General features: G+C 39.0%; 1 protein-coding gene across 2 annotated transcripts in view; it reads right to left on the bottom strand.

The window, feature by feature from the left end:
• Positions 1 to 16,767, bottom strand: part of LOC146670171 (SLIT-ROBO Rho GTPase-activating protein 3-like) — a 37,321-nt gene extending 20,554 nt beyond the window's left edge. For both annotated transcript variants that reach the window (XM_085406962.1, XM_085406961.1), the window contains exons 1-4: positions 16,261 to 16,767; positions 9,073 to 9,268; positions 4,154 to 4,316; positions 2,075 to 2,137 (exon numbers count right to left, since the gene is read on the bottom strand). In XM_085406962.1, coding sequence (XP_085263088.1) covers positions 2,075 to 2,137; positions 4,154 to 4,316; positions 9,073 to 9,268; positions 16,261 to 16,327 — 489 coding nt within the window. In that variant the 5' untranslated portion in view covers positions 16,328 to 16,767. The remainder of the gene's footprint in view (positions 1 to 2,074; positions 2,138 to 4,153; positions 4,317 to 9,072; positions 9,269 to 16,260) is intronic.
• Positions 16,768 to 21,709: the final 4,942 nt, after the last annotated feature.

A 21,709-nucleotide genomic window follows, 5' to 3' on the forward strand; every position in this document is an offset into this window, starting at 1 on the left:
TTTTCTAACTCAGCTGGAGTGTCCAGTACGTTTGTCTGATGTCTCCACACTGTCTGAATAGCCTAACCACAGAATAGCAAGACAAATTAAATATCCCAGCAAAGTAAAGTAAGACAGTCGTGGTACTTTTACAAAAACAATCTCTGTTTTTGGATAAATGTTTCATGGTTTTATCAAAAAAGCCACATGTAAATGTTTAACTAGTAAACCTGAATCAACAGCACAGTCGCACAACATCTGCTTCACCATCACTGATTCTCAAGTTCTGGTTTCCTAGCAACCCCGTCTGCAACGGACGTGCAAAGGACATTGAGATCGATCAGCAGGGGAGGAAGGAGGTTACAAAGTGACAGTGAGCAACCTCCTCTGCTACAGATGAAACGAAAAACTCCTCAATTTTTGCAAAAACTCAGCAGCTGACCAAAACCAGGGACCTGCTGCCTGACAACATTTGCTTATTTAAAATGCAAATGATAAAATAACCACACAATGATTATATTTTCTCTTAAACTCTACACTTTTCTCAATTATAAAGTTGAGCAGACTCCTGCTATTCCTTATGCTGTGTGTGGGAGCTGCAGACAGGCATTTAATAATGCATGAATCAGAGGGAGGAAAAATCAATATCAGTATAGCAGTAATATAACATGCACGGTACAATGTTACATGTGAGAACTATTCTCATGTGGTTTATACGATTTCAGTAATCCAGATTCAAATCCATTTGTGATGTGCTGCATACACATCATTTTGCAATGTGCACATGTGCTTAGCTTTCTTACTAGGTCATTTTTTTTCCTTTTGCCACCAACTCTTTTTTTTAATTTAGTAATTTTGTAAATTACTAACAATTTGCGAAACTAACTGTAAAAAAAAAAAATCCACAATTGACCTACTTTCTGCTCATCTTCGCTTTTTGCTCCTTTATCATAAATGAATCAAATCACAGGGTTGTCAAACTTTGCTGCAATTATGTTTAGCCAGTTTTACAGGACCACGATAAAGGATTAATCACCTGCACAATTAAGCTGACAACAACTAGGATGTCAAGAGAAAGGATTGAACGTGCAAGCAGCCAAGAGTGGAGTTTTATACATCCTGCAAAAGAAATGACGCTCGGTCATGAAATAAATCAAATTTACAGTGAAAAGTAGTGCAAATCTATAAGAGCATGTTGTTGTTTCTCATCTTATTTGCAATGGAATGTTTTAAGACCTTTAAAACACAATTTGGTGACTGCTCTGTTTAATCACTGAAATGAAAAACAATGAATTGTGGATGTGACGAGGGAAAAAATAATCCACGAGGGTATTCTGTTTCACAGCATGCTATTGTCCTGCTTGCCAAAATACACTTTCATCGTAGTCTTAATTACATCTAGTCTGTTTATGCTTGTAAATTGTTTTTTCGTTTATGCTATGAATCATATTAGCCATTGAGCAGTAAGTAAAGATAAGGATATCACCGAGCAATTAGAGCCAGAAGAATGCATTCTGGCGAGTCTGCTGTACTGTCCCACATGCAGCCAGTGATACGCCTCAGTTCCTTTTCTTTTGCCAAATGAAGATGCAGTGCAGATAAACGCAGATGTTTTGTGTCTGCACCACTGCACAAACCTTTGCTGTGTGTTTACTAGTATGCATATGCACACATTTCTATATGCAGTATGTGGTTATAACAGTCCACCGAGAGTGACAACTGTTAACATATGAGGCAAGCAGAGGTGTCAGATTACATGTAACATTAGCTGAAAACATTACAGAAGCTCATTTTGCTGTAAGCACAGTGCACCTCTGTAGCACAGACTGCTGAGTCTGCTTGAAGCACAGCTAGGAGCACGAACACTGTCTCCTTCAACTCATGTAGCAATTCACAGCAGGAGGAAGAATGCAAATTTTATCCTTTCATGACCTCAGGAGAGGGAAGAGATGACCTGTTACAGGCTGCTCTGCTGAAAAGGCACATCTGCTCTGTGTGGTGTCAAACCCACAGGTTGCAGGTTTAGGTATTTAAAAAAAGCCTGGCTTTAAGATTGACATCCCATAGGCTTTCAACACAAGCAACAGCAACTCACCGTGTACAGTTCATTGGTGACTTTCACTAACTCTTCATGCATCTGTACGCCGATGTCTTTACTCTGTAAAAAAAGAAAAACAGGAGACAGCTTTGTAGAGGAAAATAATACCACATTTAAAGGACAAATGAAGACAAGTATTCAAACATCTAAGAACAAGAACTGGGTTAGTTAACAGAACTGCTTTCCCACATGTGAGACACTTGAAAGCTGTGTGCCAGTTTTATTTTGTATGTGATGGATGTCATCAGTATTGAAATGCTATCATTACGCTGCACCAGAAAAGATACAATGCCCAAAGTGCAAATGCAGACTAAAATAGAACAGCGCAGTAACTGCAGAGCATTTCCCATTGAGCGGAGTCGCAGTTTCCGTTTGGTTTTAAAGGATGAGAGCCTATGATGAATTGGACATGTCCCACAAAAGGGTTATAACCTAAGACGGGGAATGATGCCAGTGGAGAGTGAGCCTAGAAATCCGTTTGAGGTAATACGGAGTAATGCTCAGCTCAACCAATCCTGTTTTTGTTTTGTTTTTTGTCACCTCTCAGGGACTACTTTGTCAAAACAGCAACCTTGCAATTTCACATGTGACAGGCATTAGACTTTAGCACATTCAGTACATTTAGTCTTTGTTTAAAAAGATGCCAGAGTTGATTCATTTCCCTCCCCCCATGTGTCATTTATTAACATCAAGACTGCAGCTGAACCAGGATACTGGAGTATAACAGGATTATTGTTCAGAACTTTACCAGAATTTGAGCTAACATTTTGAAAAAGAAAAAAAAAAGATTTTCTGCAGGCAGTTAGTGTTTTTCCTAGCATGGGTTACAGGCCATCCCATTCTCATCAGGGCTCCCATCAAGATACTGCAGAGCCCCCTAGAAGGCATAAATTACTCTAAACTCCTGCTGCTGTCAAATGATATGATACTGATATAAAATCCCTAAGGTGGTTGCGGGTGCTTTTCCACATGTACTCTGCTACTCTCATGCAAAGCATATGTTATGTATACTCTTATATGTAACAGTATAAAGCATATATAGTATACTAAAGCATATATATAGTATATATAGTTTCAGACATATGTTTGAAAGACAAAATTTTGGATAAATGAAAGAAAGTTACAGTTGTGGTCAGAAGTTTACATAAAGTTAATATAGCATGAGTGTCAAGCTAAGTTTTGGCTTTAATGATTTCTTTGAACTGTTGTTTTTTCCAGGGTGGAATGATTGAACAGCATAAATCTTTACTGACTTTGGGTGGATGAGATTGAAATTATTTTTGAATATTCTCTAATCCTCCCAGGATTCATACACCCCCACTAATATTTGGTTAAATGTTCCTTATCAACTTGCACCTCAACCAGACACTTTTGCTAGCCATCCAGAAGCTTCTGGCACAATTTCGGCTGAATGTTTGATCGCTCTTCTTGGCAGAAGGTGGTGGAGTCCATTCAAATTAGTTGGTTTCCTGGCACCAACCCACAAATCATTTCACAAATTCTCAACGGGGTTGAGGTTGGGGCTTTGGGAAGACCATTCCAGAAGGTTAATGTTAGCCTCCTCTATCCTTTCTAAAAACCTGTCCTGATGTGTTCGGGATCATTGTCCTGATGGAACAACTGTGCCCAAGTTTCAACCATCTGATAGCTGTTGATTTTAGGTGAAGGTGAAGAATTTGTAGAGCTAGTCCTCCATTATTCTAAACATCGTGAGCAATGCACTAGTATCACTGTAGTACACTAAAGTACATTTACTTGGTTACACTAAAAGTAAGAGAAGACAAAGGAAATTTTTTTTGTTTGTTCCTTTGTTTTTTTTATGGGCTATAATGCAGTGGTTTTACTGATCAAACCATTCGAGATCAAAATGGGAAATACCTGACCCGTACACTAAAATGAGTTTGACATCCCTAACTGATATTTTCATGCCCTTCCCCTAATTAGATTTTTTTATATATTTTTTATATATTAATTATATTTTTACATATTACCTGTCATGACATTTGAGCAGATGAAATGTGTGTGTTAGTTACTGTCAGGGGAGCATGACCTCATTCATTTAATTCTGATTCTGACCTTTTTGAAAAGTCTGATGACATCTTCACCCACGTGCGCCAAACGGACAATGACGTTGTTGTTGTAGATGTCGCTGAGTGTGGCGTGGTCTTTGCTCTCGCGTCGGGTTTGATCCAAGACCAAATACCAGCAGTTCACAGTGGAGAGGAGATTTTGATCTTTCCTGAAACAGCGAGAGAAATACTTTGTTAATGAATGAAAGGCCTTCAGGAAATGTAAACCAAATGGGATAAAGGCTAACAAGAAAACTAAAGAGGACACCTAAGAGAACGTGTATGTATGGTCACGACTTTCTTACACCACCCAACATTCATTTTAATCCTAGCTTATTTACTATTTGGTGCCGCCTGTGGGCTTCACATATCAGAGATCAAGTGGTCACAGCTCATGTGGGGGGAATCAGCAAGTAAAGGCAGCATACGCACTTGTTGACACACAAACTCAGAAGGCATGTTGGCTGCCTCCTTGCTTAAGAGGACATGTGAGTTTAATTATCATCACACCAAAGATTTAATGGAGGTATTTTTCTTCTCATTTTGTCTTTAGAGAACACTTTAGCATGACAGCATATACAAATGCTCTGTGACACTGCTGGATGCACACAGTAAAAATAAAACATTTTTTGCTATCAGCCAATAGCTGACCTGTGCTGCGAATCAGACAAAATTGAATTGTGAAAGGAGAACAGTGAATTTGGGATGAATTAATTTCACAGTTTGCATTTCTTTGGGGATGTGAAAAAGACAATCAGACCACAGAATTCTTTTTGCCACACAACCTGAGCAAAAGGAAGAGTTTGGACATTTGGGCTAAGATCACCATTTTCATAACTTCTAAAAAACACATTATCAACTAAGATGGAAAGCATTAGAAAACTCCCAGTAAATTTAATGTGAAAAGTTCATCTTAATTTAATGGGGAACCTAATGCGTCATGATTATACCAGCATGCCGCAAAGTGTGTCATTAGTAGAAACCAGCACTAAAACCCCAGGTAGCAAAATAAGTGCTTTAAACAACCATGTCTAATAAGATGATGACCTCAGTTTGTATCAGCAATATGCTGCACTAAAATCTACCCTTTGTAGAGTTATAAAGTCATGCTAGTTACAAGTTTTTATACCCCAAGTCAAGTTTTTTAAATAAGAAACCACTGACACGTCGCCCAAGACTGAGCACTGATAAGTTTACACAGTCATTTTAATTTATTCAAATGGGTTCCTGCCCAGTACTATTATTTATCAGTCAAACAGCAAGTTAAAAACCATCTCTCTTAAGACTCTAGCTTTTAAGTAGACTGCACAGAAACCACTCATGCTGAATAAGAGTCACAAATAGTGACTCAAAAAGTGCTAAACATACACATGTGAAAATGTACAGTCATATCGGATGTGTCACATATTCTCTTCGATCTCTTAGTGTTGCATTCTAGATCATTGCTCATTGCTTACTGCGATCACCAAGTAAAGTTAGAAGCCTTACATATCCTTCCATGGCTGAAATCCCATGGCAGTAACATATGCTCTTAATACTGTTTAGCTTCAAAAATATGACTTTTCTTAAAACACAATGTCTGGTTCAGTTGTCTGTGCAATTAGTTCCAGTAAATAACCTCAAATTACAGATGCTTTTCTTGTGGTGAACCCGCTGCACTTTTTCTGATCCACAACAGCTTCTTCGTTTTCAGTGTGAATCAAAAATACGGAAGTTATTTTTGACTCTAATATTGGTTTTGAAGATCACACTGAAAGAGTCGTCCTGACTTGTTTTCTCTCAACTGCTGCAAAACTTTGATCAGTTTCATCCGTGGAGAATTGTATTTATGCTTTCATTTTCTTTTTGAAGTGAATTATAGCTGTTTTTCTGCCTTGGCGAAGCTCACTCTAATCTTCAGCTAGCGCTCATTTCTGCACTATAACAAAGGAGAAGAAAGGCACTATAGGCCCTCTCCAGCTCCCTCAGTGCATCCAAAACAATGCTGAAATGTAATCTAAGACTGTTCAAAACCTTTTTTGTTGTGCTATTTTTTAAACTCCTAAGTTGTTTCAGTGGGAAAAAATTAACTCTGTCATGCACACGAACTGAACATGAACATGTTTCCATTGTCATTGTCTTTTTTTGTCCAAGGCATAAACACTGCATTGTTTCAGTCCCATTCATAATCAGTATTATACACTGACCGGCCATTTTATAAGGTACACCTTGCTAGTACTGTGTTGAATGTGTCTTTGTGTCTTCGTAACTTCCTCGATTCTTCAAGGCACAGATTCAACGTAGTGCTGGAAAATTCCTCTGAAATCTTTGGTCCATATTGACATGATATGGAAGAGCGTGATGTCCTGGTGGAAGCAGCCATCAAAAAATGGTAAATGGACTGGTTGTTACATAGCGCTCTTCTACTCTGAACACTCAAGATGCTTTCCCCACCTGCCTCATTCACCCATTCACACAAGCACTTTTTTCTATGCAAGTTCTTCCTATGCACTGAAAAGCAACTTGGGGTTGGTATCTTGCCCAAGGATATTTGGCATGTAGACTGGAGCAGCCAGGGACCGATTAGTAGATGACCCGCACTTCCTCCTGAGCGACAGCATAAAGGGTGCTAAAGGGATATGCCAAAAACCTGACCCTACTATCCCAATGCCAAAGCCACAATCAAGACTCACTGGTTCATTAGACCAGGCAAGGTTTCTGATCTGACAGTGCTGTGCCAATCTGCATTTATAGATATGCAGATATCTATAAATGCATTTACTGCATTGGCAGTGTTTTTGAGATCATTTTCATCCTGAAAAATGAAGGTGTTGGCACTTTCCAAAATCCGACTGTACATTTCTGCATTAATAATTCCATCAATATTAACAAGCTGAAATGCATGACAGAGTCCACCATGCTTTACTTGTGTTTTTGATGAATGTAGTCACTCACTGTTTACCTCTCCGCTGATCTCTTCTGTGCATACTTACTATGATTTGAACTACTATTCCATATGATCTGTTGCTACTGATTTTCAGTCCAGTACTTATGTAATTAGGCATATATCAGCTGCTCCTACCTGTTTCCCTTTCTTAAGAATGGCATCTTGACAGCCACAAATCCACTGAGAATATTTCTGATGAGGATTCAGTGAACACTAGATGTGTGGTTCTAAAGCTAATTTTGAGTACTGGTCATCAGCTTTTTCTTTTTGCTTTTCTTTTCATCCTGTAACTCTTTGAAAAGAACATGAACAAGCTATCCTTTCCCTATAGGCACTCCTTTCAAGCAGAGCAGTTGTTTGATCCAGGACATGGGATGGTGCTGACCTGACTGCCAATGTTTTGCGGTTGGCTGCTCGTCAAGTTTTTAGGACAGTTTATGTGCCATTGTTGTACAACTATAACAAGTACAACAACACTTGTTTCAAGAAACCTTTAGGAGAATGCCACCCTCATATGAATTACAATTTAGTGACAGTGAAACACACAGCGCACCTACTAACTGCTACAAACGACACCAAAAACAGCGTTTTGAAACATAGAGCGATTTGAATTTTCTCACAGGTAGCACTTTGGTATAGGAGGTTTTGAAAATGTTCCCAGATGTTCTCCTGATAGCCCTTTTAGTAGCTGCAAATTAAAATATGAAAGGACGACTGATAAGAAAAAAGTGGGCAATAAGTTTTCGCTGTTTGAAATAAACTATCAAAGTGAGAGTGCAGAGCTTGTTCTAAGACTCCAACAGAGAGGACCGCACAGTATTAATAATGACTGAGACTTCATCCAGTCATTTCAATGGAGTCTTCAAGTAAGGAATCCAGCTTTTGACAGACGGATATAGTGATAACAATATATTATGGCAGGGGGAAATCTGGGACAGTGGGATGAGAGAAGCCATGAGAGGGTTTTTCCTAATAGGGGTCTCCCTTTGAGGGTATGCTCCATTTATCAATGTGTCAGTGGTGGAGCTCTCCACCATGATTACGCTTCCTGTCCAATTGGCTGGAGAGGCTGAAAGAGAGCTGGAAAGACCTCTCCTGAATAAACCAACGAGTTAGTTATGCCTGACTTACACAGCTAGGTCACATGAATGGATGCCTATGCTGTAATTTTCTATATTGCTAATCATTGCTATGACAGATAGTCTTTCATTTGTCAAAATAAGTAAAGGCACATTTTTCTGTATTTTTAACTGTTATTCTTAAAATCTAATTTGATTGTTTATTTTTGTTTTTAATTAATTGCTGAATTGCTAAACAAACAAATAATTATAACTGTGATTTTCAGAAAACATAAGTATTCTTTTTTTGGCTTGGACTTCTATAGGAATAAATGGCAATGGGCAGCATACACAACAGAACTACAGATCTTGATCTGAAAGTCAAGAGTCTGTTGCAGGCTGGTTTTAACAGAGAGGAAGTGGCTTCTCAGCATACTGCAGGGTGTGCTTGTTTCATCACCAGTAATCTCCCACATACAAACAGCTTAAGCCAGTTAAGTAAACCCAAGTAAAATAACCCGTATTGTCTGGTTCTTTAGATTTCTAAATGAAGCTGTGATTTATTTCCTGCATCCATTGAGAAAATATGAGTATCTGAGTAGCACCCTGGCATGAAGAAGCTGTTTGAGAATGGAAATAAAATGACAGCCACAGAGAAAAGAAAGGGGGGTGGTGGTAAAGAGTCTGACCTAGTTGGAAAAAACACAGCAGCCTGAGGCCACAAGCTTCCTTGGCCCTGGCTTCATTTCAGGTCATTTCTTCTGCTTTCATCCCCCCTCTGTTTCTTTTTTAAATTTTTCTGTTTATGCCTTCTCTCTTTTTCCTTTGTCTCTGTTTTAACTGTCTGTGTAGCAATCAGCATCAAATATATGGGGGTTGTTTACCAGTCAGACACATGGGATACAAATGTTCCACTGTGCAAAAGTCTTTGGCTGGACTCACTTGAAGTGCTGGTGCTCTCTGGAGGAGCGGATCTTGGAGGAGTAGCGCTCAGCCAGTTTGTCCAGGCCTCTGGAGTACTCAAGCTGGAGCTCGGCCTTTCTGCGGAAGAACTCCTGCAGGTCCTGCAGCAGCTGCAGCCGGGACTCGGACTGCTGCTCCAGACAGCGGAACTGCTCCACCAGCTGGTTACGGATCTCTGCATATCAAAAAGGGAGACTATGTTCAGAATAAATACCGCCTCTCTGGGGGATCAGGCTTGCATGCTGGGCCTTACTTCTGTCTGCCAAACAGGGCTGCAGGTCAAAATTAAACCCACAATCTTTCCACAGTGGATTGAGCAAAGCATGTAAACACAAATATGTAAGGATACAATCAAGCTAGCGCAGGCACTAATAAAAGAGCAAAGTCGTCACAATTGGATAAAACCGGACGTCAAACTGTATTTGTCTGCTGTCTGAGTTTGTGCGTGTGGTGAATGAGGTGGTGGTGTGCATGTGGGGTGGGGGGGGGGACCAAATGCTGGGGTAGCACATGTGTATATGAGATGCAAGTCTGATGATTACAGCAGACAGCAGAGAAAATATAAAATAGGTCAGCTTCTCAAAATGCATTGTGCTGAGCGAGCCTTAAGAGAAGTTTGACTTGAGAAAACAAATCATAGGCATTCTTACAATTATAAGATTACTGTGGTTTCTTTTCATGACATCTGGAAAGTCTGATTCTGTTCATTGAAAATGAGAATTAGGGATAAATGTATTTCAGTCCTTTTTTATAAATACAGCTGGGACAATATTGGATGTTTGATAGAGAAGCAATATTAGTACAAGCTTTAGATTTTTATATTGAGTATGTTGGTCAATTTTCAGGAGGTATTCAGACATGTTTTTCTACTCTAAAGCTAATATAATTATTTACCTTCCTGAACTTCTTCTCTGTGGCCATATTTTAATGACTTACCCCCACCACGACCAGACAGTCCCTACTGGTATTCCAACTGGTTATTCCTGAATACCTCTGGGATTTCAGGTAATAAAAACATCAAATAAAACAGTAAAATCCCCTTTACAGTCTTACATTAACACTAAAAAGGAAAACAAATCACATTCAATGTCTTCCACGTACAGTTTATGGCAAGGCTGTCATAAATCCGAAGGTTAAGAGGCTGCTGGCTGTGAACCATATATCATGTCAGGACTGAGGGCTGTGTTTAAATACCCTGCTACTGCCAATGCGCATACAAAAAAGCAGCAAGCATCCATAGGAGTTGGCTAGAACGGATGCTGAAAACAGTAAACAGCTCTTATGTAGCACTTTTATGTTTCGTTAAATCTTAATCATAGCTTCCTTGTAACTATCACTCTGTATTGCAGAATTTTGCTGAGGAAATTTTTAGTGCTGCGTAATTTTGCTGAAAGCAGATAAACAACCATGTTAACTTCCTGCCCAGACTTCTCCTGCATTATCACAGATCTCAGAGAGAGCAGTAGTTATTTTACCATACACCACGCTGAACTGAATCACTGGTAAATTTACATCTCTGGATTAATCAGTCATAGAACTACAAAGGGGGCGGGGTAAACAACGCTTCTCTTTGTACAAGACAACAAGATACAGCTGAGATGGCTGAAGATTCCACTATGACATTCTGTTACAACCATGCATAAGATCCTGAGGACTGAAAGACACTTTGTATAAATGTATCAATGGAAAAGATTGCTCAGCAGAAGAAAAGGCCATTTGTTAGCATCTAAATGGTGCTCCTGTATCTAGAATAAAAGGTTTTTCTTTTTCTTTTTAATCCTCCCCCAAACGACTGTGTGCGAAAAATGTGAATGAGTGAGAGAGAGTGAGAAAATCTGTGTAAATATGTAGTCCCTTGCTATCTGGAGATGTACCCCTCATGGTCCCCACAGTTGCCCAGTTGCCTGGTTACATGCCTCTGGAGGCATTTCAATGAGAGCAGGCCAGTTCCCTGTTCTGACAGTCGCAGCAGTCAGTCTGTTTAGCATAATGGCCAAGGACAAGGGCAACTTACTCTGCTTCGAAATACTCAACAAACAGCCTGTGACGATGAATGAGACAGCAATCGGGTTCAGAACAGAAGGAATGGTTATGTGCTAAAATAGACCACTGAACAGCACAATTTGTGGGCCTCTGTGACTGAAATAATTTTAATCGTATGGGGAGAGTTTAAAAGAGCGAGCAAACAATATAATGAGTTGATGTAAATTGATTTCACTGCACAAATTTATAAAGGAAACATCAAACAGACTTGTGATATTTGCACTTGCTCTCCTGTGAGCATGTTATTTTTAGAACTTAAACTGTTACTAGGGACTGTGCAATACTGCAGTACTTTCGATGAATCATTCAAGCCTTTGCAGTGTAATGCATAATTACACAGAGCTAGCAAGGAGTTCAAGTGAATTATATACATTGAAAAAAGCGTCAAAAGCTCTCTAAATCTGACACTTTTCTATCTTTTCACTGGTGACACAAGAGCCATAAAATACTGAGCCAGACATGCTTCCTCTGCATGAGAACAGTGTGCAGCCAAAGTGAATAAAATGTTCCACACCTAAAGGCTTGTGGAAATTCACTAATAGGACATTTGTAGCTATTCCCCTTCTAAACCATATGGTTAACATCCAGAGACGCAGTGGTAACTTTACCAAGCATGTTCAGCAAAAAATAATTGCTTACAGAGACTTAGATGGTAACCCTGCAGCTTAATTAAATAAAGAGAACTTGTATAATTGCTTGCATCATAGAGGAAGTACAAAGTACGCAGACAGCAAACCCAACCTGAATTTGGGGGCATCTTTGCTTGTTGCCTTGTAGCTCTACAAATTATTTCTAATTTATGGTATCAAAATGGTGTCTATTTGTGTATGCATTTGCTTTCTGAGATGGTGTTTTTAACCAATGCAGACTTGCTCCCCAGCGGTCCTCCAAATCCCAACTGCACAGTGCTTAATGTGCATGATACTGTGCATCAGTTGAATGGAGAAATTATGGGTTAGTGGTGGTAGGTAGTGGTGGTGGTGGCAGCTTCAGACACCCTGTCTACCTGGCTGTGTTAAAAATATGTAACCTAATCAGTCTGTGGGCTCTTGCTTGAGCTGCTGAGGGCTGAATTGAAACTGAGAGTTACAAACAATTAAAGCTGTCCACTGCAACTGCAGTCTATATTTTTCATACTGTATTTTTTGCACAACTGGTGCAACCGAAGCACAATTGTGGTGTGGTGTGGTAAGAGACAATGTACATAACCGTAATAGCATAAGTACAGCAGAATGCTTTTTGGCTAACACGTGAGCCAGAACAAGGACCAACGTTTGGGGGCAACATCATTCACCATGAATGGATGAAGAGAGAAAAAAAAAGAAAAAATATAGTATGGAAATTATAGATGGTGCCTACAGTGGACACTTTGTTTCTAACACTTGTTTTCACTTTGGCTCTTTGTATGTTAAAACTCTGACCTTCTCTGTTGCTGACCAACAACAGCACGTGCAGGAGTAGCTCACAGACTGGTTGTAACACATTTTTTGTCACTGCCCCCATCTGACAACAAACACTCTGTGCAGGTAGGTGCGCATTCTGCAGCTGTGGTTGTGCATTTCGTGCCAATGCACAACCACAGCTGAACCATAATTTCCCCCTATTTGAGCTCCTGCATCACTGCAGGATAAAGGAACAAATATCACATATCACTGGCACCCACATATCCCATTCAAGCTAGCTTAGTAGTTACTGCGATGGCCAGCAGCAATCTCTGGGGTTAGTTAGCCATGCATGGCTAGTCATACAAAGTCTAACCCAGAGTGACACGTTGACATAATTTGGTACAAATCAAGGTTGTGTTCTGTGGACACGTGTCTTCCTAATGTAATAATAGCTATGGCATGACTCTATAATCTATTTGCTTGAGATTTCATTACTTCTCCTCACAGTTTGTGCAGCCAAAGGCCAAAAAACATCAGAATTCCAGGCAATTTTCACTTTAAACTGGGTAAGAAACTCAACTGTCAGCACAGCATTTAATACATGATACCAAAAAACAGGCAACAAAGATGTCGTTTCGCTGTCATTTTGAGACAGCATCATTCTGTGCATTATTTCAAGCTGATGAATACCCAGAAGGGGGTATGTCTGGATGTATATCTGCAGTGAATATGGGGTCAGAAAGAGAGCTTATTCTAACACCTGTGTTGTTACAAATGCATTGTCAGTAAACACAAATGTCACAAGCGTTTCCACTTCATACTACTCTACTCTGCTTTTCATTCTGTAGTAGCATAGCAACAGCACATCTTGCAAAGGTTTTGTGTTATGGACTATTACAGCGATTAGTGCATACGACTCCAAACTGATCCAATTGCATTAAAGATAATGGGTTTTAAAACTAGAAGTCCAGAATGACACATGACAGGGGCATCCCCTCATTTAATTGTGCTTTAGTGTCAGATTAGACAGAAGCCTAGAGACACTTCGGGGTGCTCAGCTACACACTCTAGAACAACAATATTCAGCTGAATAAGGAAATACTATAAACAGTATAAAGAAAGATTTAATAATAATTAGAATTTTATAACACATTTTATGTGATTTGAAAACATAAACTCCCACGTAAATTGTAACTGAGACCTGACTGTCTGCTGAAATGTGGCATGTTGAAAAATGCCACAAAGTGCATTAGGCTTGTGTGTTGAACTGCTGTGCAATCAGCAATTCAGCATTATTGGAGGCCAGTGTCAGTGTCAGAATAAAGCTCCCACAGCTCCGAACCGATCCAAGCTCAGTTTGCAAATGAGCTTAAGATGTCAGCTTAAAAGCTTTTCCTGAAATCGAGATGATGGCGCTCTAACAACTGCAGAGCTGATGTGTAGACCGGAGGAAGAGCGTCTGAATACGAGTGCACGAGACAAACAAACAAACAGAGATAGTGACAAGGAGAAACTCCACCACACCTCTGACTGAAAATGCTTATCATACTCTTCATTCCAGACACATGCTAATAAGCTCTTGACATTTCCTTGTAGAACAGCAATGAGGTCTAATGTGTGTATATAACAAGAAGCATTCTGGGTCAAATTTTGGGCTGATGCCAACGTTTAAGATAAGCTCTTAACTGATAACCAGTGCAGATGATTGTGTTTGTTCATTTTGTTTTCCAAAATGTTAATAAACATCCAATAAGTCAGCTGATGTCATAAAGCTGATATATTAGCATATTCCTAGTATATGATGATAATGTCATGAAAATTAATGAGTTTAATGTCTGCTGGGGTCCAGTGTGAAATTAAAACATTCATTTAGTCTCATATCATGATATAAAAAATTTTAATTGCCTATAACAATCATAGTTTAACCTTTCAAACAAAGATGAAATGATGAAAAAAAATCAATGCCGGACTTAGTTTAGGTTTAATTCTGGCAAAAAAGGGAGACTGGAGTTTAGGTATAGAAGAAAGTGGTTTTGTGAATATGTGTGACTGGGTAAATGGGGTTAGTATAAGCTTAGCCATTTGCTCCTTTAAGCAAGCCATCCGCTATCGCTAACTTACTGTACAGATTTCAAAGAAGTGCTGATTGTCTAATCTAAATCTCATCAAAGTAAGTGTAGAGAGGCCTATATGTACAATATCTGTCCATGCAACCATTTTTTTCAACTTATCTAATTCTGGGTTGTGGGTGTTGGGCCTATCCAACCTTCATGCGGTGAGAGGCAGGCTACAAGCTGGACAGGTCGTGAGTCAATCTGTCGCACGACTAACACAGAGAAACAGACATCCATTCATGCTCACATTCACACCTATGGTCAATTTAGTATCACAAATTAACCTAACCGCATGCCTGACTTTGGACTGTGGGAGGAAGCCAGAGAATCTGAAGAGAACCCACACAGACACAGGAGAACCTCCACACGCCAAGGCCCCACGCTGGATTTAAATCCAGGACCTTCTTGCTGTGAGGCAAAAGTGCTTAGCTCCGCACTGCCTTGTCGCATAACCAAAATAGTCAAGCTTATTTTGGTGCTGCAGTGACAGAAAAATGCCTGCTACTAGACAATGTATGTGCAATATGACAAGTTAATTAGCTAAAGTATAGCCTATAGTTAATATTTATGAAACCAAACCCAAACTGGAATGTCTTACTAGGTTTGCACATATTTATCTGCCAAGCATTAGTATCTCAGTTCATTTTTGTATTTTTATTTTTTTTCTCATTGGACTGATGAACTAGTTGAATGACCTTTCCAGTTCTACCTAGTTTGAAAAATATCAACCTATGGTATAAGGAAGCTGCCCTGTCTTTGCGGTAGCCTTACATAAAACTACTTCCCTGATAGCTGATGCACCAAGCGTTGAGACCTAGTACCGTCTAAAGTTATCTCTAAATGGCTGGGAGGATATCCCACCCATTTACAACCTACACTGTCTGCTCCAATCCAGCATCAGTGTTCCCGCCTCTCCTCTCTCTCTTTCTCTCTCTGGGTGGTTTAGCCAGTCACATATTTAGTGGCAGACAGTGAAATCCTTTCATGGTTCATAATTCATACAGACAGCATACATTATTTATGGACTTTCTGAACTGTTGGCTGTGTGACCTTCTTGAGCAATCACTCCTTATCCTTACAGTGTGACGGGAAAACTCATAAATATACTCCCTTTAAAGACTAAAACCGTATCATTTAATTTAGGCTTTTTACTAGATATATTTACATGTTTAACTAAATACATATGGGTGGAAATCTCAGGTTACCTGATTGGTAGAACTATAAAAAAGAAAAAGAAAAAGAAAAACTAAAACAAAAAAACAAAACAAATAAAACAGCTTCACTTTTAAACAAATTATGACGGTCTAATAGCTGGCACATATGTATACAGACTAGGCATGCCACAACCCTGACACTCATCTCAACACAACGCAACACAGATACCGGTTAACCCAAGGTAATTTCAAGTAATAACCTCACCCCAGATGGACAACTGGAGTTAACGCTTGAATGCATGAACTAAAAGACGTTTTTTTCTGGTGAAAACAAATGACTCGCACACAACTATAAAATCTGTCCCAGCCCACAAGACTGCATACTGAAGCCAAATAAAGCTTGTGGTAAAGTTACGCAATTGTGCCTACACACAGACAATAACAATACGTTCGGGCCTGCGCGTTACCAACCTTTCACTTGGGTCTCATATTCGGCAATAATCTCTTTGTCCTTCTTGACTTTCGCCTGAGATGACATTTTTGGGGAGAACAGATTGTGCAATCCTCAGGCAGGAATCTCAGTAGCCACGATGCAGCGTTAGCCCTTGTGCAGTCCTCTCCATATAGTACAGCAACAATCAGACATGAATCATCGCCCGCTTGACACACACAACTTCGGAGATTAAACGCACTTGAGGTTCTGCGATGTTGCTGCGCTGCGTTCAGGGCGACGTCGATCTAAAAGTGCATAATTATTCTCTTGGTCCCCAGCCCCTCCTCTTCAGCAACACTCCTCAGTGAATCGCAAAGCGGTCCCCTTTTTTATTTACATTTCATAAAGCCTCGGCTAGGAAACCTACTAGTCCCAGTGATAATAGCACAGAGCGCCTTCTGCACGTCCAGACTGCCCTTTTTCACCCTTTCTCGCTCTCTCTGCAAGTTCAATGCTGCAGCAAAAAAGGCTGAATGGATGTGAAAGTCAACGCGAGGCTCCTCCTCCTCCAGCTCCCTCCCTTCTTCCCTCACCACTTTTCTTTTCATGGATGATTTAAGATTCCCCCTGTGTGTGAACCGAAAAGCCTTTGCCAATAACAGAGAAGATGTCTGGAGCTGAGGGGAATATTGTTTGTGGATGATCGGGATTTAGCTGATCTGTTTCGAGAACATCAGCGGCGTAAACCTGGCAGAGCACAGGAACAGAGGGAGTAGCGTGGATTAATCAGATGCGATTATATTTAAACCAATTTACTTATAGCTCCGGTGATGAACAAAGATTTGTCATTGCAAATATTCTTAGTCTAAACATTAAGGAAAATACACGTTATATACACAATGTATGCAGAGGACCAGTAGGATTGTAACCGAGTACATTTACTCGACCGGTTTACTTAAGTACAGGTTTAAAGTACTTTTGTTTTATTGAAGTATTTCTTATACTACTTCTTGCTTGTAATTCCCTATATTTTAGAAGCGCTTATTGCATTATTATTAGCATCTATTTTAACCCTTTCGCGTCTTATTATTTAGCAGATTAATGACATTGTTGCACTTCACACACAGGCTGCAGGCTGAAACATGTCTTTTTGATAAAGTTTATGGTTAGAGCTGGAATCAGGTGACCCTGAATCCTTCCTTCATTGTGCTGCAATAGCCTTAGGCTGCTGGGATGCTTCCCATGATGCACTGTGCATTTCTTCTCTACCCAACTCTCATGTTTATATACCACTATTACAAATGTTTAAAACAGTTCTCGTATTTATTAAGCTCTGTTTTCTCTTCCATAGTGTCCCTTTGGTCCTGTCCTCCTCTGCACTCTTTTTTTTCCCTTCACACCTAACCGGTCACAGGAGATGGCTCCCAGAGCCATGGGGGTTCTGGGAGGTTTCTTCCTGTGGGAGAGGAGTTTTTCCTTCCCACTTTCCCCATGTTTTTTGTTTATAGGGAGTTGCCCGATAGTTTGAGTTTTCTTTCATATTTTGTAAGGTCTTTACCCTACAGTGTAAGATGCCTTGTGAATTGACACTATTTAAATATAAATTGAACTGAAGTGAAAAATTTAATTAGTATACATTAGGCTACCCATTTACATATAAGCAATTAAAATAATCAACAACTAAAAAAACTAAAGACAATATAATATAATACAATGCACTCGATTCTGAAAGGTGGTATTCTATAAGGTATCTTTACTTTTGGCAATTCAGAGATATTGTGATTATACAACTTGTGCACTACTTAAGCTGCTCGAGTACAATTATACATTTTAGCTAAGTAAAAGTATTTATTCTACTTTGCAAAACAATTATCCAACACAAAATTATATTTAGTCTTGTGCACCACTTTTATAACTGATGTAATAGAACATGTTGTGCAGCCTGAAAATCACACCCAGTGTTTGCTACATGTGTGAAAATGTTCTTATGAAATATTCCGACTTCCTGCAACCACAGCCTTTAAAAAAAACCAGGTTCATAGCACTATAATCTCTGAATCTCAGTAAAAAGAAAAACGAAAGAAAGAAAAAAAAGAAAAGCAAAGCCCTGCGTCATTTTGGAGCAGCTGCAATAAACGTGTCTTTGTTATGAGAAAAACTATATAGAAACAACTATGATAGGATTTCATCAGTTTGAGGGAACTTGGAAATGACAGAGTTAAAAATGTAATGTTGCAAAAGTTCCAACATTTTGCCAAAATACTGACTTTCTACTCGTGCAGCACAACAATATTCTTCTGTTTGGACACATCTCAGTATTAGGAATACTGTTCACTCAGCTCACTGGTTTCTGTTGTGTGGGAGCCACAGTGAGCTCATTGCAATATTTTTGTCATTAGTGTGCACCCATGACATCCATTCGTAGTTATGTAGATACAAGTGTGGGTGTTTTTGACATAAAATATTTGGAGGAGCAAATTTTTGATCTTCTTTCAAACAGTGCCTACAGACTCTGTCACTCAAAATGAAAAAAAATGTCAACAGATTTTCCATTTTTATTTAATTCTATCATTTGAGCCAATAAAAACACAACTGCCATGTGAAAAAGTATATTCATACCTCAATATTTTATCACACCTTTAAATCCATAGAATTAGAACCGTGGATCCTTCATTTGGTGCCAGTGACTACAGGCTTCTTAAAGATTGACAGGTGAAACAAGTCTCATAAAATCTTTGACATATAAGGGTTGGTGTTCGTTTTGAAACTGAAGTGTGTAGAATCACCGTGGCACTATCTAAAGAGCTTCAGAGAAAAAATTGGTAACATATAGTTCTGACAAAGTAATAAAAAAAAGTCCAAATGATTTTAAATAAACTGTGCTCTACAATTAAAATAAAACATCTACAAGTAGTGTTCACAGTGGTGTTTCCACCCCAGCAAATTCAACCACAAGAGTGGAGTGTTTGATGCAGAAACAAATTTACAATAACAAGAAAATTCATCACAGGATCAGCAGGTGACTCTTGCAACTGTTGGTGTCAAAGTGATTTTGGCTACAATCAGAAAGCGACTGCAGAAATGTGACCTGCATGGGAGGTGTGCTTGGAAAAGAGACCAGCTACAGTTTGCCAATAAACATATCTGTAAAGACCAGGTCTGTTGGAATAATATGCTCAGGACAGACACATCAAAGATAGTGTTGTTTGGCTACAGTAACAGCAAACATGTTTGGGCAACAACCAAAGGCAGATTTTTAGGAGAAGAAGCTCAGTTCACTTGTGAAGCATGGCAGTGACTATGTAACAGTCTGGGTTTGTTCCCCTGCCTCAAAGATTGAGGAGTTGCGGCGCTTGATTCGTATGTCTGAATCACAGCAAAGAGTGCTTAAAGATAATGTGAGGCCAGCTGTCCAAAAGATGACGTGGAGCCTTCAATGAGACACTAGTGAATCCACCAAAGAATTGCTCAAAAAGAAGAAGAAATGCTGGATTATGTGGTGAGACTAGTGGCCTAGTCAAAGCCCACATTTGACTCCAGCTGAGATGTTTTGGGAGGAATTGGAAATAAGCTTTAAATGCAAGTAAACCCCCAAACATTTTGCATGTGACAGAATTTAGCATAGAAGAGCTTTCAAAAATTTTAGAACTGATGTCAGAGTATGTGAAATTATGCATACCAGTACAAGCAGTTGTTGTTGCCCAAGGAAATAATACTGTAGTTTCTGAGACCAAGCAGATCTCGTGTTTTCCACTTGAATTCTACACCTATTGTTCCTTATGGTTGTGTTCAAGTGCAACATCTCTATCTGAACAGATCAGACTCAGAATTTTTATTTATCTGAGTTTAATCAACTCCATCATCTCCATGTGTTGAGCTTTTTTCTTTCTTTCTTTCTTTCTTTCTTTCTTTCTTTCTTTCTTTCTTTCTTTCTTTCTTTCTTTCTTTCTTTCTTTTTGCATTATCAGTCTTGAAGTGTCAACAAAACAAGCTGATTCTTACTTTGTTTGTAATTGGTGAAAGTTGGGCTATAAGAAAAGCCTTCTGGTGTAACTAAACATGGTGTGCACTGCTGCGTTAACAGTGATAAAACACTTCCCCAGAGAAAGTGTGTTGCTCTGCTCTGCATTTCCCCTATGAGAAGTGCATTTCACACAATTTGCTGACACCTTCTGTCAAATGACTTCCTGTATGATCTCAAGTGCAAATGTGTGCAACGTCTTTCATCTTTAGTTCTCCCAAAATGTGTTTTTGTCTCAGAGCAATGTAAAGTGGTGTGTAGGACAGGGATAATCGAGCCTGTGAAAAAATTGCATTTTGGTATGTGACAAGAGATCCCCATCTTCCTTTGCCCTAAATTTTGGGGGAAATCTCTCAGCGAGCTCTTGGTGGAAAGCCCCTGAGAAATCTGCAGTCCCTATCATGCAATCTTAACAATCGCAATTTCTAATTTTTTCTGTGGAAAAGTTACTCACCAACTAACTGTGTACCTGTTAAAAGTTGGGTGGGTTTGAAAATAATGTGGAAAAACTTGTGTGTAACTTTGCTAAGGAAACTTTAATGACATCCAGGTCTTTATGGGCAAAATAATCATCCAGGTCTCCACCAAGGAAAGATTAGGGTCCTTCAGGAAGCTAATAAAGATGCCTAACTTAAATCATTATATGATTAATGCTTAATTAATGCTAAAGTTTCCCCAATCATCCCCCAAAGCAGTTCATAGTATTGGTCATTACAGCTCTGGTATTACCAAAATCATGTTTTATGTTTCTATAATAGCTAATCCACCAGTATGTGGAAGCTCTTTAACTAAAATGACTATTTTAACGCTCAGCTATAATGTTTGTTTTTATAAATGAATTTCCACATTATTTTTTTTATTAGATTGTCAAACTACACTTGTTTACCTGCACTCCTGAACAGAAAAAAATATTTTTAGTGGCTAAACAATACATGAGATTTGCTCAAATTTGGGGAAAAACAAAAAGTTGAATTCAATTCAGTGAATTCACTATTTTTGTTTTTGTTTGTTTTAAATGTGGTTTTGACAGATTTGTAAAATATTAGTGTTTTCTTGTTATCACTTTAGTTATTACATTGCATCACAGCATTAAGAATCCAATGGCAAGTGTATGCCCACTGTGGGTTTTAATCAAGTTGTAATAGTTAGACCTTTTTACATGGACAAGAGTATTTTGTTGTTTGTTTTTTTGTTTTGTTTTTTTTGTTTCCCTTAATACATTTTGTTGAACATAACTTTATTTTGGTGTATGATAAGGTATTCTGCTGAGGTCATTATGGAAACCTTGACACATTTCGTTCATACATGTTTCTGAAAGGCAAGCAACACGAATGCATATTTGTTTTCATAGCTTAATTCACAGTGATTCAGATCTGCTCATTCGTGGACATTATACTTAAATGTTTGCCAACAGGAACTGAAGCTTTGTGTTGATTCTCCTCCCCTGTATGAGAAGGACGCGCACA

The sequence above is a fragment of the Rhamphochromis longiceps genome, linkage group LG5 (genome assembly GCF_057381845.1).
Source record: "Rhamphochromis longiceps isolate RC_006_pf linkage group LG5, R_longiceps_female_GT1.1, whole genome shotgun sequence".
In the NCBI taxonomy this organism is placed as follows: Eukaryota; Metazoa; Chordata; class Actinopteri; order Cichliformes; family Cichlidae; genus Rhamphochromis; species Rhamphochromis longiceps.